This window comes from Plectropomus leopardus, chromosome 12 (genome assembly GCF_026936395.1).
Source record: "Plectropomus leopardus strain MGB_pleo_1.0 chromosome 12, ASM2693639v1, whole genome shotgun sequence".
In the NCBI taxonomy this organism is placed as follows: Eukaryota; Metazoa; Chordata; class Actinopteri; order Perciformes; family Serranidae; genus Plectropomus; species Plectropomus leopardus.
The window spans coordinates 25,824,137-25,844,018 of NC_142187.1; the positions used below are offsets into that span (position 1 = coordinate 25,824,137).

Genomic DNA, 19,882 nt, shown 5'->3' on the forward strand with positions numbered 1-19,882 from the left:
ATCAGATTTAACAAACCAGTATTCACACATAGCATTTATGTTTGCCAGACATAATCTGAATGAAGCAATAGAATATACCTTTAATATCTACAAAAATGTAGGAATGGGGACACTGAAACCTTATATCTGTGTGACGCATTTTCCAAAAGTCGTGTAAAAACCCACATATAAATTGAAAGCACATGTATGTTTTGGGCACATGATGGTTTTCATGTGTGAACTTTTGTTTAGGACCACATGGTTTCATGTAGCTCGTATGAAGATTTCTATTTATTCTTTAAGTCTGATCTTTTCCATGTGCTCATTCATTTAACCCCTCCCCCACACACATAAAAACACATTTCACCTTTACACATAACCTTTATAAAGGCAAATAGATTCGCATGCAAATATACAATTCATGGGTGAAAAATATATTATCATGGAAAATGTGAATTTTTACATTATGACACAGATAGCACTTGGAATTGGAAATACTTGTTCTTTGTTTCATTTTTAACCATTTCCATTTACTGTAGCCATGGTTTGAAGACAATAAATGTCACATACAATACAACCAAAGTTCCTCCTTTATTGTAAAACAATTGGTGTAATCCTCCAGAGGAAGCTATTTCCAGTCAGATTTAGCTCATCCTCTCTGAAGTAACTCTTATTGTCTTGACAGCTCACCCACTCAGGTCTCCCAAAGGTATACCACAGAAATAGACCAAAGGACAGGTCTGGTCAAAGAAACTCTGTCCCTAACGCCCTGAACACGGGTTTCCACATACACGCTGCTGAGGTGGACATCTTTATCATTACGAGCTTTATTCTCCCACCTTCATGTCTGTAGCTATTGAGGCAACTTTGATCAAACATATGGCTCAGAGAGATAAGAGAACATGAAGTAACTAATGACTTTGACTGACCTCTACACACAACTGAGGAATCTCTATAACATCAACAGGTGTCTGACACATTGTACTGTGACCTGGAACGGACAAAAATACCAATAGTAATAATTAGTAAGTTATAATTTTTTCAGAAATGGTTTGAAAGCCAGACATTTTGCCACGTGGTGATGTCCTTATTAAACCATTAAATGTCATATCATCAATGTAATAAAACCCAAACAAGGTTTCATAAGATGTCTAGTAAAAACTTCATACAAGATTTATTGTACACCATAGCCTCATACAATGTTTCATATGATATCTGACAAATTAGCACCCAATGAATGACATTACATACTTTACATAAAGTTATAAGGGTTAGATTTAGGTAAGCGCAGTTGGGTTTAGGAAAAGAGACATGGTTGGGTGTCTTTAGTTTTAGGCAAGTACGTTACATGGTGACAATGTACATTAAAATTTCTCAAAGAGCCTGTTTATTCCTGGTATGAACATGCGTCTTGAGTGATCCCATCACAAGTGGACAGCACTAAGTACGGATGTAAACGACTACCAAAGACCATCTTTTCTAGTGTAGTTGTTAAAGCATTCTGATGTGCCCCTGACGGAGACTACGTCATCATTCATTCATTCATTGGCATTAGCCGCTTATCCTCTTAAGGGTCACGGGGGGCTGGAGTCTATCCTAGCTGTCAATGGGCAAGAGAAGGGGTTCATCCTGGACAGGTCACCAGACAATCACAGGGCTGACACACAGAGACAGATAACCATCCATGCTCACATTCACACCAACAGCCAATTTAGAGTCACCAATTAACCTGCATGTCTTTGGACATCATCAAACAGTATATGAACAAAAGTATTGGGCCACCTGCACATTACACTTATAGGAGCTTTTATGACATCCCATTCTAAACCCATAGGCATTAATATGGAGTTTGTCCCCCCTTTGCAGCTATAACTAACTTATAATAGGTTAACATTGCTGATTGATTGTATACCTTTTTATCTGTTATTATTATTCTTATTATTATTATCATCATTTTTTTCCCTTGCATTTCATCTGCTCAACATCATTGTGAATGAGGGCTGGCCGTCAATGATTTTTCTAGTCTAAATAAAGAGAAGATAACGGCTTCCACTCTTCTGGGAAGGCTTTCTAAAAGATTTTGGAGTGTGTCTGTGGGAATTTTTGCCCATTCATCTAGATTTTATACACCTGTGGCAATGGGACTGAATGACACACCTGAAATCAATGATTATGAAGTGTGGCCCAATACTTTTGTTCATATAGTGTACTTGCAATAGTGATTGTTCTGGTGACCAGGGCCTGATGCTTTATAACTTACTTTATGATGAGTTGGATGAAATGATACATGACCATCTATTGTTTTGCTCTATGGAGATGTGTTGATTTCTACTGAAAGCTGTTTCTTCAGTTGCACTAATAATACTACTAACATGACTAGGAAACATGCTAGTGAGAGCTGGAGACAGATGATATACAAAGTTGTAAACGGCACTGTGTCTTGACTTTCCACTCATTTTCTGATTAACATATGTCAACACCAGGTGTAAACAGGCTCGAAGTTGCCTTGGTTTCACACAGTCTCAAACACCGGTCTCCTGGAGGCAAGTCCTGTGTTTGTTTTGCTCTCTACACAACTTCGTTCTTTACTCCAGTCAGCACATTGGCCCTGTGATTGCAGCCTTATTAATTACGTAGGATATACATGAATTACTGGCTTATGATTACAGTGCCTGAGAAAAGCCTGACTGTGGATGCTGAAATTCACAACTCAAGGCATTAATCATAACATATATTGATGGGGACACATCCCCCTAATATTACTATGCTATGATAGGCAACCACACACAGCCACAGACCCCAGACCCCTCGGCAAATTTAGTTGCCTCAGTGTTGACACCATGGCTCAATAAAAGCACAAATACATTAAACAGGCTGTGTCTTCACAGACATGGTGAGTACAATATGTGTTGTAATGTTTGACTGTCAACAATGTCCAACAGAGTCAACAAATTCCTAAGTAACCAAAGTGTTTTGCAATAAGACAGCAGTGGTAGAAAAAACTATGCACTCAACAAAATACAAAAACAGAGCTGAGGGAGTTTGTAATGAATGTTAAGTTCCAGCAAATGGAAAAGAGTTTGCACACCCAAATCTAACACTAGAGCTAATCTAATGCGATAGTTGACAAAACAATCTCACCACAAGATCCTTTTAGTGCATGTTCTTGAGCTCTCTGTCATTTCACACAATGTTCATGTATTTTCCCTTGTTTTCATGGAACTTGGGGGTATTTAAGGAATAACATCTGTTTGCATAAAAATTAAGATTTAAAAGATAATTTTGGAAACAGGGATTAACAAAACAGTCTCTCCACAAGTTCTATCTAGTATCTGTTCCAGAGCTTTAAAACTTTAAAGGTCCTTAAATTACAAAGAAAATCAAATTAAAAGCATTGCAATAGGTAAATTTTTTTAAGGTGAACAAGGTGAAGAATGAATTTTTCAGACCAAAATGCTCTGTTAATTATATCTCTCTAGCACTGTTCAACAAGGTGACTTAAAAAAAAATATTCCCCAAAAAAGAACATATCAGATTTAACTAGGTGTGTTCACGCTTTTTGTACAATAAGAAGGGTCCCTACATCTTCCTAAATATTAAACTCAGTGACTTTTCAGTGACTGTCCATTCCAAAGCAAGACACAGACCAAGGTTAATTGCTGTTATAACACTCGGAATTTTTAGCTGAAAAGTATACAGACCAAGAATGTGAAGGCTCATGCACACCTTAACTACTACTATTACTACTACTTGTAGACAGGTGTGTCTAGAAGGAAACTGTCATAGGTGAAGAAATGAGAAGTGCACTGAACAAAAATTTAAATAATACTTATGTTTGTGCTCACATATTTCACAGGTTCAAGTTAAAGATTTCTTTATGCAGACAAAAGATTTACTTCTCTCAAAATCTGTCAGTGAGCACAAATGTGCAAAGACATTTAGTAGGATTTCACATGACTAGCACCACTGAAATGCATTTTTTGGTCACAGATCCCCCAAAGAATCATTCAGTATCTGGTTTGCCCACCATTTGCCTCATGCAGTGCCAAACATCTCCTTCACATGCAGTTGATCTGGTTGTTGTTTGTGGCCTGAGGAATGTTGGCTCACTATTCATAGCTGTGTGAAGTTGCTGGATATTGGCGGGTACTGGAAAATGCTGTCACACACGTCAAACCAGATCATCCCAAACATGCTCAATAACTGACATGTCTGGGTTATATGCAGGCCATGCAAGACCTGGGATGTTTTCAGCTTCCAGGAATTGTGCACAAATCCTTTCAACAAGGGGACGTGCATTATCATGCTGCAACATGAGGTCTGTGGTGGTGGTCGATGAATGACATGACACTGGGTCGCAGGATCTCGTTAGGCTGTGCATTCAAATCACTAACAATAAAACACACCTCACTGCCCCCATAGGACACACTGTTCGCAATGTTAGCAATCTGCTTGCCCATATTTGTAGGTAAAGGCACCAGATGTGGAGGTACTACGCTGGTGTGGTTACACATGGTCTGTGGTTGTGAGGCTGGTTAGATGTACTGCCAAATTCACAGAAACAACATTGGAGAAGGCTTATGGTAGTGAAATAAACATTCAGTTCACAGGCAATGGCTCTGGTGGACATTCCTGCAGTCAGCATGCCAATAGCATGCTCCCTAAACCTGTGACATCTGTGACATTGTGTTGTGTGATCAAAGTGCACATTTTAGGGTAACCACCCTGAGCCACACTGCTGTAGTAATGATGCTTTTTAATCAGTTTCTTGATATGCCACACCTGCCAAGTGGATGGATTAGTTTGGAAAAATAAGTGCTCACTAGCATGGATTTAACAAATCTGCAATCAAGATTTGAGTAAGTAAGTCTTAAGTAAGTCTCTTGCGTGCATCAAGAAGTCTGACAAAATCAACAAAAGTGTTCTGTTTTAATGTTTGTTAGTTAAGCAGGCTTTATGGATGGTTTCAGAAAAGAATTAAAAATGGAGGGGTTTGAATGTGTGAACGTTTCTCAACTGAGCTGTGTTTTAGGGATGGAAGAATATAGCAGAAGAACTTTAAAACTTAAAACTTAAAACTTATAAAACATACATTCAAGCAGTTTCAATAGCCCAGCTCAACAAACTTCCACTGCCTTGATTTTTCCCTCATATTCAAAAACTTAAAAGGATTTCAAGGTCCTGTGGGAACCTCTTGTAAAGCAGTGAAATAAAATGGGAACTTTAATTTCTATTCTTGAAAAAAAAAAACAACACAGTCACTCAGGTTCAGTACCTCAATTCAATGAACTTCCAAGGCTTTGATTTTTTTTCTCACAAATTCACAGACTTTCAAGGACTTTAAGAATCTGTTGGAATCTCTTATAAATTAGTGATATAATAAATATAATAGTAATAAATAAGTAAAAGTTGTGTGCTTTGAGCTGAGTAAGTAAATACAATATACTTAAAGCTTGTTGACATGGGTAAAGCTAAAATAAGAAAAAATAACAGTAAAAAAAAACACTGAAACAATAATATTAACCATGTTTATCACAGAAAAAGAAAAAAATAAAATACATGAAATAGCTGTGTAGAAAATGATACAAAACTTATAAGACATTTAAAAATTTTATAAAAACAAATTCAGATACTTTTTTATATGCATCACACAGACAGGATGGTTAGACAATATCTGCACAGTATTTAACCACTGACTTATTAAGCGTAGAAAACATCTTTTGTCACTAACATGCACCAACACTAGAATAATTTGGCTAACCAAAGGGTAACATGACAACAGTAGAGGTTGGTAAACAAATCATGCCTGACGTGGACAAAGGTCGTCTATTCGTTTAAAAACAAAGAGCAGCAGTGGGGTTGAGGCAGTAATGAGCAGCTGCGATAAGAGGCATTTTTAACGCTGTCTCTGCACAGTGCACAGATCACAACACCAAATGCAATTTTAGATAAACAAGCGCTTGTCACTTGGCGGTTAGCATTGTCGCCTTGCAGCAAGGGCATTCTGTTCTAGTGTGTGGTGGTCAGCGTGTGCTGGAAAGAGGCTGCGCACTGCTCTACTTAGTCAAAGTCAGAGTATGAATCAATGCATGTAACATACCTCAATAGATCTCCCCTTTTTTCTGTCCATTGACTCATTGAAGTAAGAGAGTAGGGGACAGTGTAGATGGATAATAACATGGAGGACAGGGGGAGTGAGGTTTTAATGGAATGAATTATTGTGAGGATGCTTTCATACAAGGTCATCTGGGGAATGTCAGAATGATTCAGTGATGCTGCTCAGCATCCACATGTCCAAATACCCCATTGTTTATTAGAATCAGCTTCAATGGTCAAGTGAGTGTGTATGCATAAAAGGAATTTGTTCATAGGTTTTTTGTGACTCTCAATGTACATACACAGAAATAGACATAGACTTGAAACCAGGTCAACATAGCTGAACAAGGAAAACAAACACTTTTACACAATATGTACACACACATGTATTGTGTATGTGTGCGTGTATATATATATATATATATGTATGTGTGTGTGTGTGTGTGTGTATTCTGACTTTCATTCCATATATTCAGACTTTCATTCTTTATGTTCTGTTATTCCTCAGATTTCACATTATTAGAATTTGAAGTTTGATTATGTGAAATAACAGTTTATGCCATTTGTTAATTGTTATTTTATATTATTATATTATTATTATTGTTATTATTATGTCATATCTATTTACCCTGTAACCAAAGGAGGGCGCTGTGGCTCAGCTGCTGACCTGGCTGTTGGTGTTTGACAGCATACATGTGAACAACTTATAACTTAGGTTTACAGTATGACATCCTGCTCCATGAATAAATAACACATCTTCATAATTACCTATCAGACTGTAAAGCATGAACTGTCCGCTTGCAAACATTGCTGATGTTAGAGGTGTTTGATTGATCCACAATAACTCTCTCTTACACATGCACCCACACACACACACACATGCACACACAAAAAAAACAAGAACAGCAAAGATGTTGTTTATTAAGGTAAAATGTCTGATATGAAAAAAAAATGTTTTAATGGAAATCCAGCTGTGAGTCCCCCCAAAAAACAGTGTTTATATTATCTTTACTAAATAAGAATTCCTGCCAAACAACATGGCAACAGAGTCTATGTTGGAGTGAAGCCTGTACAGGCTGGCACTGTACACTAAACTGGATACCACATCGGGTCCTAGCTGGACTGGGGACAGTTTAATTACACGCTCGCGCACTTCACTGACTGCCTTGTGGAGTTGATAATGAACACGTCACATCTACCAGGAATCCAGCTGGTGTATTAACCACCTTATTAGTTTTAGCATTGGCTTGGCCACACTATATCCTGAGTGCTGGTAAATGATCACAGTGGCACAGAGCCACAGGGGAGTTTCTGTCAGTTAATGCAGTTACAGAGCACTGCATACACTTAATACTGCTTAGTAAACAAGATGTTAATAAAAGGTTGCCCCTAAATTTGGAACCCACTACCACTTTAAAATTCATTAACACTGGTACAAACACTAGATAACAACTGATAAGATATTCATGTTTTCTGATGCTGTTTTTAGGTCAGAGTATTTTGTAAATAACAGGAAACAAGCCTATATTTTAATAGTGATCAATTGTGAAACATAAAAAATCTGTGTTTAAATTACAAACTCAAGCTTTTTAATCATGTATGTAAATGACAAAACATATTCTGTGGTTTGAGCGAGTAATTGGACATTTTCTGCTTACAAAATATTTATTACAATACTAATCGCTATTCAACTGCTAATTTGACTATGTTTACATGTATAACCTATACTCATATAGTGTTACAGTCGATTCATTCTAATAAACTAAACTGAAGTAGGAGAGTTTTTTTTATTGAAATAATCTGTGAAAAGGGCAATCCTTATTAATCATGCACCGTGGCAAGTATTATTAGTGTTTTAAAATGTAAAATATCTAAAATTACAGACTCCTGATCATGTTGGTGAAAATTCTCAGTTGTCCAGGTCATGGTAATTCTAAGTACTATATTGCAAGAAACTGGACCTGGTTGAGTTTCATGAATGAGTTTCTTGACCTTCACCTCTCATCCTGGAGGCCTCTTCAGTTCTACAGACTTGTCAGGAATCGTGCACTTTAAACCCTGTGTTGGTGTCTTTTGCATAAATGCTGAGGTCTCCTGACCTCTAAGTTTCATGGACCTACACCTGAATCCATTAAACACTAACGATCCACATGATGGCCTGGTGGGTCAACGACTCACATGTGACCTTAATGACTCTGAAACTCAGTGTTCACATGTGACTTCAATGAGTCTGCAAGGGTTCACACCCACACAGAGCTTAAAGCACCCGACTCCCAATTAGTTAGAACTGAAAAGCCTCTCAGATGAGAGGTCGAACATCCTCAAGAAACTCAAATGTCCAGTTGCCAACGATAAAGGACTTACACTCATGATCATCTAATTTTGCAAACATGCAGTTAAAACAAAACAAAAAAAAATGTAGCTTTTTAATTCTATATCAACATTGGTCAGAATAATTGGCTGAATGATTTAACATTTTTGCCGAAACCTTTTCCTGTCTTGGGGGCCTATCGCATAATTTGAAGTGTTTCTCCTTTTCATCACCCACCTCCTCCTTCTAAAAATAGAATTCTCTGTATCTTACCTAACTGGATTTCACACTTGGGCACTATTACAGCACATACAGCAGGATGTGAAATTTTGCTTCAGAACCAAAATTCATGTCAGGTGCACTTGGGACACTTAATTAATGTTTTCAGCTTGTGGTTTTGTGTCTTTCTATTGACACATGTGAATTGCACTGGCAGTTTTTTGTGGTAACTATGTAACAGCCCTGCTTTTATCCAGGCTGTTAAAACACCATACAACAAAGGCTACAGCTGCACTGAAGGTCATCTGATGCGTCCAAGTAACAATTGGCATTGTGCACAGATTGGAGTCTTTCCAGATACCAGCCAGATTAACAGACTAACTCCAAAATAGCAAACTGCACAGGTCTTGGATGTTTTAAGAGCTTGACTGTGTGTGGTTGGTCATGTCGTGAATTGCTACTGCAGCCTGTCAATGGCAATCACCTGGTGGGATCTAGAGGAGGGCTGGCACTGAGCTATGTAGGGCTGAACCCGTTTATAATCGGACTGACACACACAGTTTCCGTCTGTGTCTCTATGTAGGTTAGCTCCAGCCAGACACTGACCACTAGAGTCATGTGCTGTTAGAAAATAATGAGGAACAAACTACAGCCGTGACTTATTCAGCACACTCTAATCTGGTGATTATTTTATGCTCTGATGTCCCATCTCTTCCACAGCAGACTGGGTCACAATGAGTGGCTGATAATTCTTCTGTGTTCATTTAGTTGTTTTTAAAAGATCTTAGATAATAGTGCGGCATCCTCTCATGCATTAATATTAACACCTTTTCATCCCAAGTTGTCATAAATTGCTGCTTTCTACATATTATGCTATCAGTATCCTGCTGTTGATGTTTCAGGATGCTGCAGTAGTGTCAACAAAAGCACATGGTTATGTTTAGACAGCAAAAGTGCATGGCAACCAACGCTGGGACATCAACAAAAGCACACGTTGGCATGGATGTTTAGGTTTAGGATAAAAGAGGCACATGGTAATGTGTAGAGAAAATACATCCATCACCCCTCCCCCAATAGGGACCTTAATGTTTCTTATATTACGTAGTTACTGGCAGCCTTTTAACCTGATGCTATCCAGCGATGTATCATGCTGCCATGAAGAGTTCTGTCCACAGGCATTTTCAGCTGATGCCGTCCAGTGAGTTATTTATTTGGATAGGAAAGGTAGCTTTTGGCATTGGCATCGTACACTGAAAGCACTGCAAAAGCACCTGTATTTTTGTCGATTTCAGAATGAGAACAGGCTGTTAATATGGACTTGCAATGACATATCAAAAAGTCTCTCTCTCTGCAACAATCAAAAAACAAAACAAACTGTATACTGACAGGTTTTGCTAATGTGAGTGACCATCTTGGTCCAAACCCCACATTGTGTTTAACAACACCCTAAAGGATTTTAATTTGATTCTCCAGTTAGCACATAAAATTTTGCGTTCAGTTGACGTGGGTAGAATTTGTTTAAGTCATGCTTGACAACAGAATTGTTATTACCACGGTAAAATTATTCTGTTCTTGCTCTGACAATATCGTTGGTTTTCCCAAGCCATCACTGCAGAGTAAAGGCAATCTCATTCAAAATTCGTATTGACTTTAAAGCCTTAGCTCTTCATGAGCAACTGGGAATTTCAAAACTCATTGATGTCCTCTCAAAAAGATGACTTTTAAGGTTTAAAGGCAAAAAATCAGACAAAAGAAGAATATGTGAGGTGCAGCATTGTAAGTCCAACAAATATAACCAAGGCCATGCTTTGACAACAACACATTTTTGCCACTACTGACAGTGAATTGGTTGCCACTTTTCCCACATGAGATGAGATGAGTTGGAGCCTAAGCTTTACATACAAGCCCAGAACAGCTGTAGAGAAACATTGTTGGAGTGCAAAGACAAGCAGATGTTATGAAGTGTGTTCAAAGATGGAACATCTGTACAGGAGACAAAAGCATTTATTGGGCACGTTGATACAAGATCTATTCTCTCTGACATCATCCCCAAGAATTGAATTTAGTTATCTCATAATGATTTGCATTTGACTGATGTGTGTAGATTCTCATTAAACCATGCATGACAACTGGATTATCATCACCACACTGAAATTATTCTGCACATGCTCCCACAATATTGTTGGTTTTCCCAAGCCATCATTGCAGAGCAAAGGAAGGCAATCTCACAGCTCATTAAAAATTCTTCTTGACTTTAAAGTTTTTGCTTTCCATTATGAACAGGGGATTTCAAAACTCATCGATTTCCAACATAAGAGCAATGCATGAGGAAAAACATCATGAGGAAGGCCATGTTTTGAATGGAACTTCAGTCAGTGGGATTTGCCAAAATTCATTATCCAATATTGACTTCAATCCCAGAGCAGGTGTAGAGAAACATCTTTGTAGTGCAAAGACAAAGGATGTAATGAAGTAGGTGTAAAGATGGTCCAAGGACACAAAATCATTTCTGGGCACATTGATACAGGATGAGCATTTGTTGATGAGAAGAAAAATAAAAGCAAGAGTTAATTTGTTCAAAGTCAGACTCCCTCTCTTTATTTGTTTTTGTTTTGGTTTTCACTCTCATTTTTTTCTCACTGGATCACATAATCAAAATTGATTGCAGCACCTGCATACAAATCGAAATGTCCTTTTTTAATCCAAACAGTACCTCACCACTTACTCTCCAAATCCAAAAATTAGGAAACATACTGTTTGTAATCTGACAGGGCTGTCAGCTAAATAAACCAGCCCTCCAGTGGTGGTAATTCTGGATATTATCTATGACTCCAGACTTACCTGCTGACATTAAATGTAAATGAGCTGCCCACCTGTTACCTAGGAAATGGCACAAGAGATAAAGCACATTGTCCGTGGTCACAGTGATCTGGTGACTTTTGCTAATTTTACACACTACTTTTTGGCAGAACTTCCGGAAAGTATGATTTTTATTATTACATGTCTCTGATTTAACCTTCTAAGCACACAGCATGCTGGGGCTTTCTGAGTAATTGCAGCAATATCAAGTTCAGGTGTGTTTGTGAGGCATAGTCTCAAGCAGAGACATTTCATTATGCAGACAACACACATACATGCACACCAACAACAAGGAAAAAGCTAAAACAAGCAAAAAAATGATTAATGATTAAACACTATAACAAAGGCTTTTCAATATTTTCCTCCCTGTTTATATAATTTTGGAGTGCCTGGATTGCCTTTCTGTGTATCCTATTATTGCCCATCTTATGATTTAATCTATATTTTAGTATACAGAGCCACTGATCATCTTTTTTCTGAAAAAAACAAATGTATTGAAATCAAGTGGCAACCTCTGAGGCTGTAAAATGAGGTCAAAGTCCCAAAAACTGCAGTTCATCACATGGCCACTTGAGGCTGGAGATCCACCTCTCACTCTTCCACAGCGCCAACCTCCTGTCCAAATATGGTCACCTCTTGTTCCAAAAAACCAAGTTGGCCACTGTCAAAATGCCAAAGTCAAGTCTTCAGAATGGCAGATGACAAGCCAATGGGTGACTACGTGGGTGGCAATGTTCATTATTTATGCAGTTTACTGAATACTTTAAAAAGGGGTGAAAACAGAGAATCACAGCTGGACAGCTGTTCTACACTTGTTCTGATGAGCTGGAAGCATGTCAGAAACAGCATATGCTCTATGCTTTATATAGTGTACTTATAGCTCTATGAGTGGATTCATGTGTTACAGTGTGGACGCAGTGCAACGAATGTTGTTGGAAAGAAAAGTACATTTTCAATATTTATGAAATGTAAATATTCAAATAAATATATCTCAAAATGGCCTTTAGAGGTTGCTCTACTCCAAAATGATTTAGTTTCGATCTTTATTTCATCACAATGTGAACACCACAAAAAAACATCACCCTGGCTGCGGCTGTGTCTACAAAGTCCGTCTCCATCAAAGTGGGAATGGCAGCTTCACAAAGTGGTACTTAGTGTCATTCTAGATTACTTTCTTGGCTTCTGTGTTGTTGACACTTAGCTTTATAAGCGTCTTCTCCATATGTAACTGACTTGAAAGTGCAAGACCAGACACAACAGAAGCCCAGAGTCTGGGACGGCAGATTTGAGTTTAATGCTCTGCAAATCCCCTTTGATCAGTCCAGATAAATGGTCATCATTAACACGTGTCCTGGCACAGCATGTGTACAGTGAATACTGCTGTGTCATTAGTTGCAGTTTTGAATAACAATAAAGGACAATTGCTGGTACATGCAGTGCCCACTTGGCATCACACAGCATTGTGGCAGAGTAATTTAAACATCCTCAAAACCTCTCTTGTCCAGTAATCATCATTTTCGTCATCTCCTCCACACAAATAATTGCCACACTTCACTGAACATGCTCAAAATAAGGGAGTTCACACAAAGGTCATGCTGATGAAAATAGCATGATTAACAGAAAGGTCCCAGTCAGGGGATTTCAGCTCATATCCATATCATGCTTATCTTGATGACGTACAGCCTACAACAACCTTTGTTTTAAATAGAAGCACAAAGGCATATCCTTTTATAGACCTCCCCTATTGCTGGCAGTGTGGTTGGGCATTGTCGGGGGGTGGAGGACATGACACCTGTGGACAGTGAATAAAGGCGCCTAACCTCTAATGGGCCACCTCCAACCGCAGTGTGCTGGATCCCTCTGCTGTGTCGCTCCTCAACTTTGTCTTGTGAGAGCTTCTCCCAATGGCCCCAAAGAAGAAGGAAGAGCCAAAGCCTGCAGCACCAGCAGCCCCAAAACCCCCAGAGCCCGAGCGTCCTAAGACCCCGGACTTTGACCCTTCAACTGTGACGGTAAAACAAAAGAAAAACAGCTGTGCAGAGAAACTGTACATCTGTTGTAGACTTCAAATATTAAGATTTATTTTTTATTTATTGTTAGGGTGTTTCTGTCTTTCTTACTATAAGATTATTACCAAAAAGGGTATATAATATATTTGTTCAATGGTTAGAAATGGTTAGCTTGTGTTAAAAGAACATCAGAGACCCCATGTGACCTTATCTTGGCAGTGCAAGCAAAACTCTACAGGCATTTAAAATGGGTTATGGCTATTTGTATAAAACTGACAACTATTTCAGTTCTTTGATTGGCTTTATTTTTTTCAAAAAGGCAATGAGTAACTGAAGAAGACAGACTGTCAAAAGATTATAAAAAATAGTACAGAAAAAAAGAAAAAAAGGGGGAAAGTAAAAAAAAAACAATAAATAAAAAAGAGGGACAGCTTTAAAAATTGCTTAACAATTAAAATAATCATGTTGAAAAAAAATCAATATAGAATTCTTTCTCTAGCTTAAAAAGCTAAACACCTACTAATTTCCTGCAGTTTGTGAGACATTTCTTGCCTAGTTGCTCATTGCCTTTTACCCCATGTTTTTGAAAGAAATCAAACCAGTTTGCTCAGAGTTCAAAGGTTTAAAACTTTTGAAAGGCATCTGCATAGAACACAAGAAAAGTGATGTCGATCCAGGTTTCAAGGGATTAAACTTCAAACGTGCATAATAAATTATGTTTTAAAAGAAGCTGTGCCTTCATGTCAGGAGGAGGTTAAAACTAGCTGATACCAGACATGGAAAGATCCTCTGCTGACTTGGCCCCTTCTCAATGGATAAATGTTTTCCTGGTTTAGCAAGCTGCCATGTTACAATGGAGCGCGGTTAAAGCCACAAAATATGATTTTCATTATGTCTCTGAACATCGGACCACCCGCGCCATTTCTCTGAGGGCAAAGGGGTGGAAAAACTGGGAGAAAGAAAAATACAGATAATTGCATCCATCGCTATCCATCTTTAAACATGCTTATAAGTGTTTTGATAATATTTTTACTAAGCTTCATGGAGAGGCTGAGGTTAGTACATATGCAGATAGACAGGGAGGGTTATATCTGATGAGAGGCCAAAACATACAACATAAATAGTCATCATTTGTCAGTGATATTAGGACCAGTGATTTATTTCTAGACTTATAACTTAACTGCCATACAGATACTATAGTTTGTATAAAATGTATACAAAATAGTGTAGAATAGATTAGATCCTACAATGTGACATTACATCACTTTTTGTAAATCAAATAATTTTTTATTAAAGTTTTGAACCATTTTCATGTTTCAAATAATACTTCCTACTGCTTTTCACACGTGTAAGTTGAGACAGTTGACAATAGATTGCATTTATCATCTTTTTTTTTCTTTTCATGTTTTGAAATAAAGACATCAGTCAAACAACAAGTGATTGCAGAATCAGCAGCACATGTACAAATTAAGTGCATCTACTCTGTACCATGACTTAATCATTTAATTGTGAGTTCTTCACCTTGTTGAGATTATATGAAAAATGCCCCAGTACCTCTCCCTCACAGGAATAAGTTGTATGTGCTACACATGGAATGTGACTGCAATGTGACAATATCACATTTTCATCTCAACATATTGCATCTAAAAATAAACTCAAACGAGGCATACAGTAGCAGACAGGAGAAGGGAGTGTTTGGCCGAAGGTCAGTGACAAACAATTCACTATGATCAAAACAGATGCAGACTGTAACTCCATCTGTTGGACTGCATGATAAAGATAGAGGCAAAGCCAGGGCTCATGCCTAATGGTTTGTTCTCCGGTTTTTCAAAATAATTTCCTCTGCTGTAAATCCCACTCACTTGCCTTGTGAACTGCTCTAATTCCTTAATGGCCAGCAGCATCTAACTGCCTTATTTGCTTTATTTCTTTTCAGCTGGAATTCACCCCAGAGCAAATTGAGGGTAAGGTTGTCGTTACAGTTGTCAATTGTGTTGCATGGACTGTAAGCTATTAATAGAGGGATTGAGTGGTTTGTGTGATCGTGCTTTCTAGTAGTGTGTGAGAAATGTTTGGCAACAGCTGATGCTACAGTGGTTCAGGGATATTATTTTAAAGTAAACATTTCCTTCTAAGTCGACTCCCTTTGAAAGGGGAGATGAAGGCTCAATTAAGGTAAAGTTGAACACCTTAGGGTTTGACTGTTTCTTCATCTTTAGCAGAAGACTTTTTAATATCTAAGATACCATAAGTACTCCGAAGCATCTTCGAAGCCTTTCCTCGAAATTTCTGCATGCACTCTTGGATCACAATGCACTGATTAGAAATCTGAAGGAATAACCTGTTTTTCTTCATGTTTGCAGACTTCAAAGACGCTTTCCAGCTGTTTGACAGGACACCAGCCAACGAGATGAAAATCACTTACGCCCAGTGTGGTGATCTCATTAGGGCTTTGGGCCAGAACCCTACCAACACAGAGATCATGTATGTCCTTGGAAAGCCCAGGCCTGAAGGTGGGTTGCATGCACGATGTCAGAATGCTGAGTGACTCCCCTCTATGTGCACAGTCACATTGGTGTTTCTCTCTGTTGAAACTGGTTCAAACAGCATCTGTTGAATACAGAAAAAGGTTCAGATAAAGTTTTACATTGGTCATGACTGAAGCCCAGGAATACTCAACTTGTTTTGCTTGGGGACCCCTTGTGCAAAATGACAAGAGGCCAGAAGCCTGTCGCAGCATGTAGTCCCATACATGTTTCTAGGATTTTAGGACATTTCTAGGATTTTAGGATGTTTCTAGGATTGTAGGACATCTATAGTCTTTTAGGACATTTATAGACTTTGAGGACATTTCTAGGAATTTAGGACATTTCTCAGATTTTAAGGACGTTGCTATTATTTTATAAAGTTTCTAGGATCTCAGAACATTTCTAGGATTTAAGGATGTTTCCAGTATGTTTGGACATTTCTAGGATTTTAGCCTTTTTCTAGGATTTTATGAAGGTTTAGGTTTTCAGGACACATACGTTTTAGGATGTTTCTAGGATTTTAGGACATTGAGGAATTAGCTAGGACCTCTGTCGGGGGTGCATGGCATCCTCAACTGGCACTTTTTTTGATAAACACGCTCTATTTTTATGCTTTTTTATGCACTCCTGATTCTTATGTATACTAAAAATACAAAAGCAATTCCGAGTGTGAATCACTGAGTATCACTGCTGAGGTCTGTCCAGTTTTCTTTTTCTTTGGTAAAACCACTTTTTTTTGCCCCTACAGACATGCAGACCAAGATGCTTGACTTTGACCAGTTTCTGCCCTTGCACCAACACATTTGCAAGGCCAAGGACCGTGGAACATATGAGGACTTCGTGGAGGGTCTGAGGGTATTTGACAAGGAGGGGAATGGCACAGTCATGGGAGCTGAGCTCAGGCATGTCCTGGCAACACTGGGTGAGTAAAACAGTCTTACCACACTCTATTTCTTAAAGCTGCTATTATATGGATGCATACTGAGCTGACAGTCCTGGTTTCTCCCTTATGGACTACAGGTGAGAAGATGAGGGAGGATGAGGTGGAACAGCTGATGCAAAACCAGGAGGACGCTAATGGATGCATAAATTATGAAGCTTTTGTGAAATACCTTATGGCATCTTAAAAAGGGTATTTCAGCCCTATTGTCATTCTGGTGCTATACCACTCTGCCGTTCATTTCTCCCTCACTGTAGGAACCCAGGTCACTGACCTCTTGACAGAAGAAGATCTTTATGTTTCTGTTAATCCCATCTTGTATATTTCTCATTTCCATGCAACACAAATGGATCTCTAACTCATCAATATTTCATCTTGTGTTTATAGGACCACTTGTGTTGATGCCATGTGTACATTGCACCTTACCCCTGTTTTTGTTGTACATCATGGTAAATAAATAAATAAATTCATTTTCAAACCCACAATTCAAAGCTGCTCCACATTTTATTAAAGAGATAATAATTCACAACTTTTGTCAATTAGTATTAGTAAGTAAAAATAAAGTGTCAATAAATTCATGCACACTGTCTGAGCTTATTAGAAATTTCAGCTTTCCCATCATGGACCATTATCAGGCATTGGAACTGAAAAACTTAGTGCTGACAGTTTACAGGATAACCTTTTTCTTTTGCATGATGTCTTTCTTGCACACCTGTTCACTCTATGCACTTCAGACAGTCACTTATTTGTTTTTTTCCACAAGAGAAAAAGAGAAATAGACAAAATAAAGGGCACAAGATAAATTCAAGATCAATTTAAGGGAAAAGAAGGAGTGCTATCACAAAAAAGAATTTCTTCTTTAGTCACTACTTTATAAAGATGGAAGATTGCAGAAAACCATACAATTAGAATTTCATATAATTAAAAACAAAATCACATAGCTGCATTTTATTACATATTGATATGATAATAATAATATAATAATAATATTTTTTTTTTATTTGAACCTCAAGGGGAAATTTAATAAGCTATATTAAGTGTATTACTTAAAGTATTACTATTACTGCTATTACTATATTACATATATTTATTTTCTTATTTTATTAAACTTCCCATTGCTCTATGCTGTTGTTATCTTCAATAAACAACAACAACAACAACAAAAATTTTAATGAAGTATGTATGCCTGAGACAAAACATTGATTCTGAAACAATGTCTCAACTTTCTGAATTCAAATGTAAACTCCCATAAATCCCACTCATGGTTGAGCATGTCACGCAGCATGTATTTTTATTTATTTATTTATTTATTTATTTTTTTAATGAAGAAAGATCAAAATTTAAGTTCACAAACCAGAGTAAAAATGGAAAAACATAAAATATGTGTGTGTCTCTTCCTTTGCCAGCAGGGGGAACTGTTGTTCAAATGATTTCTTCTTTATTCTTATCAAAGGGATTTGGTACAAACACTATGGGGAAAAAATCAGCATGTCATTTCTTCGCTGAATGAATAAAGAACCCCGAAAGCCTTATCGTGGTTTTTCAGTCCTTCCAAAAAGCTCCAGTTCTCATCATACAAATGAGAGCATAATTATCCCCTAAAGTTCACCTGTCAAAACCCATCCATCCCACTGGTGCCACAAAACATAAAGTCATTTAAATTTAAATTTTCATTTTATCTAATCAGTGATACAGTTATATTCACACTGCTGATGAATCAACATCGTTCAAATAAAGACTAATAATCAAACTTATTACCAAACTGCTGGATTTCTTTTCCCTTGGAAAATGCAAAACACACATTCACTTACCTGGTTGTTGGATAACTTCTTTCTTTTTCTCCTTCCTTAAAACACACATTTATGCTTTTTGGTGTTCATAGTTTTGCATTTCATGCATGATTTACATCATGAATTAACAGTGTATTTGCAGTTGGCTAGCTTGCTGGCAGGGTTTAAAAAAAGAGTACTATAATAAAACACTCAAATCAAAGTACTGTTACTTTTAATTATTGTTTTCTTAACTGCAAGTTAGATTAGTTTAATCAGAATGTACTCAAATAAAATTAGGCTAGTTAAAATGTAATCTAAGTAAATGTTACTGCCTTATATTTTTGAAAAACAAAGGCAAGGTAGGAAAGGTAAAGAAAAATTTGTATATGATGATGTTTTATCGGACCCCTTAGCCGAAAGAGAGACAGAGCAGACCCCCTACTCCATATATTATATTGAGTTGCATACTACAGTAACATGTTGGGAGGTCTAACTGGCATGTACATACCCTTTTATGGGGCAGAAAATACTGAGTTAATAATTTTTGAGGTGAACAGTATTTCTGAGTCTCTTGCTCAAAAAGTTACGATCCACTGTGGCTCATAATAATGAAACTTGAAATACTGTTATAGCTACATTGCCAGTATGTTACAACTGTCACGTGTGGAGCAGGTGAACCAAAATGCAGAAGACTCCAGGCAATGGGAACTAAAATAGATCACTCTTCATTCGAAGTTGGTGCAGTTAAAAACAGCATACTGAAGATCACATAATAAAATTAAGGATCCAACAAAGACCAAACAGAGTACCAGGACATCTGATGAGGGGATGAAGTGCAGGTGGAGAAAAGGGCAGAGAGGCTCAGGTGAGGGGAATCAGGTGATTAGGCAGAAGCACAGGCAGGGAGCTAATTCACTAGGAAAAACTTTGAAGCAGAGAAGGATTAATGAGGCTGATGCAGGGCAGGTGTGTAGATGGACAAATGATGGGTAGGCAGCTCAAGAACACAGGAGGGGAAAACACAGAAACCCATGAACCAAAAAAACACACTTTATAATAATAAACAAGTGGCTAAAGTGATAAAAGTTGCATTACAGTGACCTAAACACAAAGATATAAAAGCACGAATAATTGTCTTAATTTCAATCTTAATCACTACAGATCTCAGT

The 19,882-nt window shown here is 37.7% G+C and overlaps 1 protein-coding gene across 1 annotated transcript; it reads left to right on the forward strand.

The window, feature by feature from the left end:
• The first annotated feature begins 13,257 nt into the window (after positions 1–13,257).
• Positions 13,258–17,426, forward strand: myl13 (myosin, light chain 13). Its single transcript, XM_042497585.2, has 5 exons — positions 13,258–13,476; positions 15,410–15,437; positions 15,837–15,986; positions 16,750–16,923; positions 17,022–17,426. Exons 1-5 carry the CDS (start codon positions 13,369–13,371, stop codon positions 17,126–17,128), a joined length of 567 nt encoding a protein of 188 aa, XP_042353519.1. The 5' UTR covers positions 13,258–13,368; the 3' UTR covers positions 17,129–17,426.
• Positions 17,427–19,882: the final 2,456 nt, after the last annotated feature.